At 40.9% G+C, this 11,377-nt stretch overlaps 2 protein-coding genes across 2 annotated transcripts; one reads left to right on the top strand and one right to left on the bottom strand.

Annotated features, from left to right (window-relative positions):
* Nucleotides 1–1,284: 1,284 nt before the first annotated feature.
* On the bottom strand, nt 1,285–4,797 carry LOC145589198 (putative disease resistance protein RGA3). Its single transcript, XM_081645746.1, has 2 exons — nt 2,994–4,797; nt 1,285–1,376 (listed from the first exon to the last, which is right to left on the bottom strand). The coding sequence occupies exons 1-2, from the start codon at nt 4,795–4,797 to the stop codon at nt 1,285–1,287; spliced, it is 1,896 nt and encodes a 631-aa protein (XP_081501872.1).
* Nucleotides 4,798–5,408: 611 nt separating this feature from the next.
* On the top strand, nt 5,409–11,126 carry LOC145589197 (uncharacterized). The gene is made up of 7 exons (XM_081645745.1): nt 5,409–5,685; nt 5,920–7,794; nt 8,570–8,919; nt 8,986–9,303; nt 9,406–9,978; nt 10,099–10,293; nt 11,067–11,126. Exons 1-7 carry the CDS (start codon nt 5,409–5,411, stop codon nt 11,124–11,126), a joined length of 3,648 nt encoding a protein of 1,215 aa, XP_081501871.1.
* The last annotated feature ends 251 nt before the right edge of the window (nt 11,127–11,377 follow it).

The raw sequence follows: 11,377 nt of genomic DNA, 5'->3' as shown, positions 1-11,377 counted from the left end.
TCTAATACTTCTAGTACAATAAAAGTTTTGACAGGAGATAATGTAATTTGTAGCCTTCCAAATATAGCAAGAGCAACAAAGCCTGTAGCTGCCGCAATATATATCACATGATCTGATGGGGCATCTACTCTTGTTAAACCATTTCCCAGGTGTATGTAGCATTGTAGCTACATATGATTTCTGGAACCTGCCTAACTGTAAAAGATGTTGATTTTCTGACATTGGAAATCTGCCTAACTTCTGATAGGTTATACAGGTAGTTTCCGATAATCAGTTCATCAAAGCAGCATTGAAGTCCTCACATTAAAACCTTTCTCTAGTACCAACTGGTATCAGGAAATATCACGAGAACCACGAAACTTTTAATGTTAAATTCACAGCCCTTCTGATTGGCAACTGTAAGGAAAAACAAACAAAAAACATCCAGTCAATTTACAACTCCATATTTTGACATTACACTGCAGAGAACATTTAGTCCGGAATTACATTGATTTAACTTTAAATATAGTGTAATATATCTCGAAGATATAGCAAAAGCTAAAAATTGCTGAACACGACGAAAAAGAGAATTGGTATAGCATTCAGAAATGAGTCCTTGCTACCTGTTAATACTTGAACGAAGCTATCTTCTGGAATCTGGAGTATTATGTCGAGTCTCCTTCAATTCAAACACTTCAAGAGATAATCTTTCTGCATGACAAGTATATGACCAAAAAAAAAAAAAGAAAAGGATATAGTACAGCATTTAGAACCATATCATAAACAAGCACTTTGACAAGGTTGTAAAAGCAGTTGGTTTCTCTAGTCCTTTTAATAGCACAATCTGATGGAATGATAAATTGTAAATATGATGCATTTCCTCTTACTCCTAAGAACAGAACTCTCAAGTGGTCGTCATAGAAAATTTGCATCATTAGTTATTTTCCAAATACAGTGATTTAACTCATTTAAGCTTGCCAGGGTGACCACAGAAAAATAAAAACTTTGCTGCAGTCATTTCTTCAGGAAATCCTCATCGGCTAACCTAAATTCTCAGATTCACCTATATTAGAGCAAGCTGTATGCAATTGCATAATGCTTACACAATAGGAAGAAACAATAAACATATTACATAATTTACCAGTACATATATATTGACAACTTTTCAACTGGTTCAACACAATTTGAAATGTTTAATTTGAATACCTAGTAAATTGCAACTTCAGAACTAAAAAGGAAAGTATAAATGAAACAGGAACAAACTACTTGTCATGGAACTTTTCAAAAACAAATGCATGGCCTCAGTTATGAATCCTGATTTCCAGCTTTAGACCCTCTTTCGGGATGCATTAACCCATTAACACTGGCCTCTAGCCTCATTTGTCTTCCTAACAATTCTATAAATGAGCTATAAAAGAATGACATTGATAGCTAAATGACAAGGCCTAAAATGTTTTATATAACACTGATGGAAGTACAATAGAAACAAGAAACTTTGTCAAGGTTTAAAACTGAGTATCAAGAAATTTACTAGCCAGATATAAATTGGCAATCATAAAGGCCATTACCTTTTACTATGAATTAATGTGGGAATACAAAATTCACACGCTGCATAATGCAGAAACAGTAAAATATAGCTTCAACTCAATTACTTCATAGCAAGTGCAGATAGTTACCTTTTCCTTCCCTGCTCTGAAACCTTTTAGCCCATGTGAAATAGATACTAGATAATTGGATCAATGGTAGAGCTGCAGTGCTAAATCTAGCAGCATCGAATCTCACAAACTGGAGATCCCAGTGACTGGAATCCAAGAATCATCCTTCCCTTGTTATGCTCTCATCTCATTTAAGCTACTCTTTGATTGCCATTTAAGCAACAATCCTGGTTTAGTAGAAATTCGGCAAAACTCCTATTCTACAGTATATATATCCTGTCAGCTAGAAAAATCATGACAGAAGCAGCATCAGAACCTACTTTTGAGGTTGAACAAAACAACTATGTATTAAAGTTCCATGCACATTTAATTTCAATGCACACTAATGAACTAAATCAAACTAGAAAATATGGCAGATATCATCAGTAAGAATATGCATCATCTAGCAAAATAAGTAGTGATATACATATTAATCATCAACCATGTTAATTTACAATGAGATGTGCTCATCTCATTGAAAAAGATGGATTGACCATTATTAAAAACAAAACATGCCAATTTTCCAAAGGTATAGATTTACAGGAATTAAATAGCAATACTATTGATTCTACTTATGAGTTAAATCAGAGTATACTTACAGCAGCATTTAGCAACTTGTACTTTTCATTAAGGAGTTAATATTAAGGTTGTGTATTGTTAAGATAGATAAGGCCAGTATTAACAAGCATGAGGTAATATCCATCCCCCCTCTTCATTAATATTCTGTTTGCACAAAATCATACACATACATACACGAACACCTATGGTGAAATTAAACTAGGCAGCGAAATCCCATATATATAATATAACCCGTATTTTGATAACCAGCCAGCATAAGTTTCATTATATCAAAATCCATAAAAGACTGCTAAATGTCTTAAAAGTGTGTTATCCAAATGTCTGCTTCTCATAATTATTAATTAATATATCTGAAACTTCAAATATTTGACCATAAGAAATCTGGTCTAATGTAGTCTGAATTTTAAGATATATTCTAATTCGATCTAATCATCTACTTAGTTTTATGTACAAGGGTATAAATCTATACAATTTATCACTTCTCTCAAAGATTAATCATGAAAAAATGGTTGTATAATGGGTAGACATTGTTACCTTTGACCAGTTGAGTTACATAGTAAACGAACATTGAGTAAACGAATTCTTTCGGGCGCTTATTTTAGTAGTACTCTGAAGCAAATATGAAAAAGGTGTTAGAGAGATGATAAGCAAGTAAGCAATCCATTCTTCAAAAATGTTGCAAAATTAAGAACGGTGAAAAGACGACATTAATAATAAAAACCCCTATTTTATCTGTCATACCTAGTTTAATGTTGGGGATATGTTGGATATCGGACCAGTTAGCACCATTCTTGTTCATGCTATTCGTCCCTGGAGGCATATGTGTTAAATTGTTGCAACCATAAATATCAAGGTGCCTAAGATTAACTAATTTCCTCAACTCCCTTGGCAACCCTATCAGTCTCCAACACCCACGCAACTTTAATGTTTGCAAGTTATAAAGATTGGTAATGGATGAGGGCAACACACATAGATCCGCATTACCTGAAAGGTCAAGATACCTTAGATGCACCAATTCACCTATCCCACTCAGCAACTCTTTCAATCCACTACAATTATTCAAACGTAATGCCCTTAAATATTTTACGTTTGATAAACCCCCCACAAACGGTTTCAAAGGGAAACCACGATCCTCTCTATATAGAAATGTACGCATCCTTTGCATATCGCTCAACTTACCAACAACATCTTTAGGGGTACTTCGATCAATGAATACATGGCGAGTTTTCCCGTTAAAACATCGTGTACTATAGGTGCACGACAATATGTCTGTCCCTGCTACTTCTTTGGCAAGATCATGAATCAGATCATGCATTTTGCATGATACAATTTCATTAGTAGTACCTTCAGCTTGTTCTACATCTTGGAAGAAGCACCTTTGCAGTAACTGCTCAAAATAGTTGTTACCTGCATCTTCAAAACTCTCCCCATCCGATGGCACAATGAAGCCTTGAGCCATCCAAAGACATATCAAGTCCTCCTTGATAATCTTGTAATCCTTGGGAAATACAGCACAGTAACTAAAGCAACTCTTCAAATGGAATGGAAGATAATTGTAACTGATCTTCAACACAGGTATTATGCCATTGGCCTCATCTTGTATAATGTTTGCCAAGTTATTTTTCAAATTCTGCCACTTACTTTCATCCTGACCTCGAAGAAGGCTTCCAACCACCCTAATGGCAAGTGGAACAGTTGCACACTTTCGAACAATCTCTTTTCCTATATCAACCAAGTTTGCCTCTATTTGATGTTTCCCCGGTTCAAGCGTCATTCTTTGAAACAAATTCCAAGAGTCTTCGTCTGAGAGACCCTTCAATTCATGAGTCCAACAACTTCCCACAACAACAGCTACCTTTTTAGAGCGCGTAGTCACCAAAACTCTGCTACCCTTCCCACCTCCAACCAACAAATTTTTCATTGTCCTCCATTCATCAGAATTCTCATTCCAAACATCATCCAGAATAAGTAGATACTTGTTCCTATCAATTCTTTCTCTAAGCTTTATCTGAAGCTGGTCCATAGTAAAGCCATCACTTTGATTAGCCTGGTTGGTTGCAGCTGCAAGGATTTGACCAACAAGTGCTTTGACATTGAAATCATCAGAGACACAAACCCACATCTTCAACGGAAATTCTCTCTTAATCTTGTAATCATTATAGACAAGTTGAGCAAGAGTAGTTTTCCCCAAACCTCCAATCCCAACGATGCTGACAACAGAAACATTCTCCTCAACATTAGTGTCTAGTAATGTATCTATCAAAACCCTCTTATCATTACCCCTCCCAATAATCACATCATTCTCCAGATTCACATAGGAGTGAGTTTCCCTCGGGTTATTTCTTACGCGGCTGTCCTCGAGAACAACCGAGTGTCTAAACCCACCGACAAGGTGATGATCTTTGACAACATCATCCAACTCCTCCCTGATGCTTTTGATCTCTCGAGACCAATTGACAGCAGAACGAAGCTGATTAAACTGAGAGAAGAAAAGGGATACTGTATGGGATGATATATGGGCATGACCGATATCCTGTGAAAACATGACCAGATCACAAGAAGATGCTGATATGTTGCAGAAAGAGGACATGTCGGCCTGCCGCAATTTAACACGTGGCAACAGAAGCTCAACACTTGGCACAAAAGGCTCTGCATGGATGAGAGCCACCTGTCAAGGTAAACTACTATAAATAGTTGGTAAGACCTCATTAATGGAGGCATTAATGACTCTCTCTCTCTAATCTCTCTCTACTTTCTCTCTCTTATCTTCTTTTTTTTTTAAACACCTTCTGACTTTATCATCGGAGTGGTTATCCCCGGATCACCCCGGGGTTAGCTAACTTCTTCTTGTTGTGTAGGTTCTCAGCTTGCCGATAGGGGTATCAGAATCTCAGGTCCGAGCTCTTGGAGGAGTCGGGATCAGACAGAAACAATTTGGCGCTAGAAGGAGGGGACCGTTGATCACTTCTATCGCCTAAGAACCTCACACAAAACATATATACAACAACAATAATCATGGCCGGAAACAATTTGAACAATGGAATACCAGTAGGACAACCCCAGGTGGAGATAGTAGATGAAACCCATACCCTAGAGGGTAATCAGTTCCATATGCCGATAACCCCCCCTGCAGGAGGAGGGGAGGCAGAGGATCCTATGGCAGCATTTACTCCAGATGAATTGGAAACAGCCGCAAGGGTGATGAGTGCAATGAGTAAGAAGAGAAAGGAGGCTGAGGCGGCACGGGCTGAGAGAGAAGCTGCCCAGGCCGATAGAGGAACATCGCACCGTCACCAGGAGGAACAACACAATCAGCTGGAGAACTCGTCAAGGAGACCCCGATATGAGTCGTCAGTAAGGACGCATACAACATCACGGCAGGATGAGCAATCCTCGAGTCGTGTTGTGAGTACCAGAACTCAGCAGCAAAGAAGTTCGTAAGTAGTAGGTCAAGCAGTACGCACGGTAGTGCAGTTAAGGGCATCCCCATTTGCCCAGCACATCTTAGATCAACCAATGGAGAAGGTGAAAATGCCGACTTGTAGATATGATGGAAGAGGGGATCCGGCAAGATTCATAACGTCTTATGAGGGACACATGATGCTGTACACAAACTCAGATGCAGTTTGGTGTAAGGTCTTTCCGACAACCTTGATTGGGGCTGCAGCCGATTGGTTTAACAACCTCGAAATTGGATCAGTAGATAGCTTTGAAAGACTGACTGAGATGTTTGTAGGGCAATATGTCAGTAATAGCGTGAGGCAGAGAACTTCTGGAGAATTGATGGCCGTGGAGAAGAAACCAGATGAATCTTTGAGGGATTACATCAGGAGATTTAACAATGAAGCAAACACTATTCCGAAGTTACAACAGGAGATAGCCGTGATGGCTTTGATGAATGGGTTAGTTGATTCGGATTTCAAAAGGTATCTTACAAGGAAGAGTCTGCCGACATTGGCGGCAGCGTTCAGCAAAGCTCATGATTACATAAAGAGTGAGGAGCTGTTGAAGACGAGTAATAGGCATATGGTGGCTGGAAAGGGGCAAAGTCAAAATGAGGGGACCTCGTCTGGAGGGAACAGGCCGAGAGCTCCTGCCCCAGGAAGGGGAGGAGGAAGTCGGCAAGATACCAGACCGACAAGACTGCCAATGAGATACAACACTTACACCCCCCTAAACACGCCAAGGGCTGCAATCTTCTCAGTGAATCAGAACAGAGAAGATTGGTCAAGGCCGATTCCTATGAAAGCAAGGTCGAGGGACGTGAAGAAATACTGTATGTTCCATAGGGATGTGGGGCATTATACGGAAGAATGTACCCAATTGAAGGACAACATTGAGGAGTTGATCAGGAAAGGGCACCTAACACAATACCGGTTGAATACCGGCAGGAGTCCACAGCCAACACAAACAGTTGAGAGGCAACAGATAGAAGCGAGGCCCGAAAGGACACAGGGGAGGATAGTTCGACAAGGGGATGCAGGAGTACCGCCGTTATCTACAGGGAGAGTGGATGTGATAACGGGGGGGCCGATTCATGGAGGGACGATTAGTGGAGCGAAGAAGCATTTAGCGGAGCACCGTCATTTAGTTTGTGCTTTAGATGTAGATAATCGTCCTCGGCCGGCATCAATACCACAAGTTGTATTTACGGAAGAAGATGCACGAGGTGTAGTGTTCCCACATGATGATCCGTTAGTCCTGATAACCAAGATCAATGGGGCTGACATCAAAAGAGTGTTGGTGGATGGAGGTAGTTCAGCGAACGTGTTGTTTATGCAGGCTTTTACCGAAATGAATATAGGAAGGCAATACTTGAAACCGGTATCATACCCTGTGATCGGTTTTAATGGGTCGACAGTGAGGCCAGAAGGGAGCATTGTGTTGCCTGTAAGGATGGGTGATGGACCACAAGCGAGGGATGTGATGGCAGAGTTTTTGGTGGTAGGAGTCAAGTCGGCTTACAACGCAATTATCGGCAGACCGATAATTCATGACATGCAGGCTGTTGTATCAACGTACCATTTGGCAATAGCCTATGTATCAAACTTGGGAGCTGTGGAAAAGGTGTATGGAGGTCAGGTTATGTCGAAAGCCTGTTATGTAACAGCTTTGAAGAACCCAGTTGGTAATGCCGCAGTTCCATGCAACCCAGCAAGGGAAGGTGAGCTGACAGTGCAAGATTTGACAATGAAAAACTTTGATGCAAGACCTGAAGAAACACCAAGGCCGTTGCCGGGCGGAGAAACCGTCCAAGTTGAATTGCAGCCAGGCAATCCCAGTAGAACAGTGAAAGTTGGAGCAGATATGGATGTGGAGACCAGGTGTAACCTGATAAGTTTATTGCGCGAGAACGCCGACGTCTTTGCGTTCTCGGCCAGTGAGATGCCAGGCATACATCCTGAGGTAATGGAACATAAGCTCAATGTTGATAGAAAGTTTAGGCCGATAAGGCAGAAAAAGCGTAATTTCTCGACTGAGAAGATAGAAGCGATCCAGGCCGAGGTGAATAAGCTCTTGGCAGCAGGGTTTATAGAACCCTGTACATACCCCGAATGGTTGGCAAATGTAGTAATAGTGAGGAAGCCGACAGGGAAATGGCGAATGTGTGTGGATTTTACAGATTTGAATAAAGCTTGCCCTAAGGATTGCTACCCATTGCCTCGGATAGATAGGCTGGTAGATTCAACCTCTGGTCATGCCATGCTTAGTTTTCTGGATGCATTCTCAGGATATCACCAGGTCAGCATGCATAAGGTCGACAGAAATAAAACGGCCTTTATAACAGATGTAGGTGTATATTGTTATAAGGCAATGCCGTTTGGATTGAAAAATGCAGGGGCAACCTATCAGAAGTTGGTGGATAAGATTTTTGAGAAACAGAAAGGGCGGAATGTTGAGGTGTATGTGGATGATACGATAGTAAAGAGTAAGAACAAAGAAGACCATATAGCTGATCTGAGGGAGACATTCGAAACCTTGAGAAAATATCAAATGAAGTTGAATCCAGAGAAGTGTGTTTTTGGGGTGAGATCAGGGAAGTTTTTAGGTTTTATGGTTAGTGAACGAGGGATAGATGAAAATCCCGATAAGGTGAATGCGGTGCTTCAAATGAAACAACCAAAAACCATCCGTGATATACAGAGATTAACGGGCAGGATGGCAGGGCTAACAAGATTTATCAGCAAATCAGCTGATAAAGCACTCCCGTTTTTTATGGTGCTGAGAAAGAATAAGGCATTTGAGTGGGGAAAAGAACAAAGTGATGCCTTAGAAGTAGTGAGGAATCATCTTAAATCTCTTTCCACAATTGCCAGGCCTGAGAAGGGAGAAATCTTACAATACATCTCAGCATCACCAAAACACAATAGCAGCCGTTTTGTTGGTAGAAAGGAAGAGACAACAACAACCGATTTACTTTGTCAGCCATGTCTTGAATGCGGCAGAACGCAGATATCCAGTTATAGAGAAGATGGCTTTAGCTGTACTAGTAGCAGCCAGAAAGTTAAGACCTTACTTTGATGCACATCCGATAGAAGTACTCACCAATCATCCCCTGGAGAAGTCACTGCGCAAAATGGATACGTCTGGTAGACTACTGACATGGGCAGTAGAATTATCGGAGTATGAAATAAGTTACAAGCCTAGGACGTCAATTAAGGCTCAGGCATTATCAGATTTTATTGTTGAAACCACATACACAGATGAAGAAGAGGAGTTGGGAACATGGCAGGTATCAGTTGATGGATCAGCCACAGCAACGGGGGCAGGGGCTGGAATTGTGATAACGGCTCCAGATGGAAAAATGTTTGAATACGCCATGAAATTTAAGTTCAGGGCAACAAATAATGAGGCCGAATATGAAGCTGCAATAGCTGGAATGCAGCTGTCAATAGCGGCAGAGGCAAAACGGCTAGTTTTGACAACTGATTCTCAGCTGGTATCAAGCCAGTTTAGTGGGGAATACGAGACTCGAGAGCCAGCAATGGTGAAGTATTTGGAGAAGATGAAGCAGTTGGCAGCTCAGTTGCAATACTTTGAGATCAAATTGGTTCCGAGATTGAAAAATGCTCAAGCAGATGCACTGGCAAGATTGGCAAGTTCAAGCTTCAATGACTTGGAAAGAACAGTTATGGTTGAGATTTTAAAGCAGAGAAGCATAAATGAGATGTCGGTGGATGTCAATTGTGTTGAAGTGGAGGACCAGTGGTATGATAAAATACTGGCATACATCGTTCATGGTGTAGGGCCAACAGATAAAGGGGAGCTGAGAAGGTTACAGAAGGACAGTGTGTGGTTCGTTATGTACCAAGGCCAGCTATACAAAAGGGGGTTTTCACTGCCGTTGCAAAGGTGCATAACGGATCTTGAATCCGCAAGATTAATAGAAGAATTATATGAGGGAAGTTGTGGTAATCACCTTGGAGCAAGAGCTTTGTCCAGAGAGGCAATGAGAAGGGGATATTATTACTGGCCGACAATGAACGCAGATGCAAAGGCTTATGTTAAAAAATGTGAAAAGTGCCAAAGGTTTGCCCCAGTTATCAACTTGCCCCCGAACGATCTAACTCCGATACTGAACCCAATTCCTTTTGCCCAGTGGGGAATGGATATAGTAGGCCCATTCCCATCAGCCACAGGCGGAAGAAAATATCTGATAGTGGGAATTGATTACTTCACCAAGTGGATAGAGGCAGAACCAGTATCGAAGATAACGGCATCGGAGGTGAAAAAGTTTATATGGAAAAGCATCTTCACGAGGTTCGGGTTGCCGATGGCGATGGTTTTTGATCATGGAACTCAATTTGACTGTAAGCCAGTCAAAGATCTCTTAATGATGTATAAGGTAAAGTTTGCTTATGCGGCAGTATGCCACCCACAGTCTAACGGCCAGGCAGAAGCAGCAAATAAGCAGATAATAACGGCAATTAAGAAAAAGATCGAAGGCGCAAAAGGTCTATGGGCAGATTTGATACCAGAAATATTATGGGCCAACAGGACAACGATGAGAGAAGCCACAGGTGAATCCCCGTATACTCTGGTTTTTGGAACGGAGGCAGTCATACCAGCAGAGGTCGGGTTGCCGACATTCCGGATTCAGCATTACTGTGCAGATCAAAATGATTTACTCCTACGGCAACAGTTAGATTTCTTGCCAGAGCTAAGAGAAAAAGCAGCAGTTAAGTCAGCTGTCTTTAAAGAAAGAATGTCACGGGCCTACAACAGAAGAGTATCACATAGGTCGTTATGTAAAGGAGATCTAGTATTACGAAGAACCGCAGCAACCGGTAAGGGTAATGAAGATGGGAAGCTGACTGCGAATTGGGAAGGGCCTTATCGAATAAGAGATGTCATCATCCAAGGGTCATTTTACCTAGAAACCCCGGATGGGACACCTCTAAAAAATGTATGGAACTCGGCTGTATTGAAAAAATACTATGTGTAATAAACAAATCCTTATTTTTTGAAACTGATATCAAAAAAGATATCGGTAATGAATGAAGGAGTATTCAGACAATGCGCATGGAAATAGGCATCCTCCATTTAACAGAACATCGTTAAGTGGGATGGACAGCTAAAAACCGCTTCCATGAAGATAACAGTTATACAACCTGATCAGTTGTATACGTTAACTCATGAGGTTGCTGGTTCAAAATATAAATACCGGCCAAATCAATTCGAGTATACGCCGACATAAGGCGTAGCTCAGAAAATGATCGCCGAGAGGGTACCTAACTGGCTAAAACAACACAGCAGTAGGTGACCAGTGTTATAATCTGAACCAGCAACAATCGTTCGCTTTTATGTTCGCAGCTCAGTGTGCATAGCTCTAACGTGAACTATGAACACTGGGGAGGACAAGGAATGATATGACGTTCGATATTTTGCAATTTTTTATGCGTTGAAAACTAGCAAGGCAAGGCAACATGATTATCATAACCTTGTTTAAAAACAAGCAAACTAGAAAACGATAAGTAAAGAACAACACAGTTATGATAAAAGTGTAGAATTTTGAAGGTAATCGGCAGACAGTAAAAACAAAAACAAGTTTACACAACAGATAAAATTAACAACCGACAGGCATCACCACAAAAGAGGGGTATATGCCGATAAAACAGCACTGC

This window comes from Chenopodium album, chromosome 17, assembly GCF_948465745.1.
Source record: "Chenopodium album chromosome 17, dcCheAlbu1.1, whole genome shotgun sequence".
In the NCBI taxonomy this organism is placed as follows: domain Eukaryota; kingdom Viridiplantae; phylum Streptophyta; class Magnoliopsida; order Caryophyllales; family Amaranthaceae; genus Chenopodium; species Chenopodium album.
The sequence above is the reverse complement of the archived record's forward strand: the minus strand, read 5'-3'. Positions and strand labels throughout refer to the sequence as shown.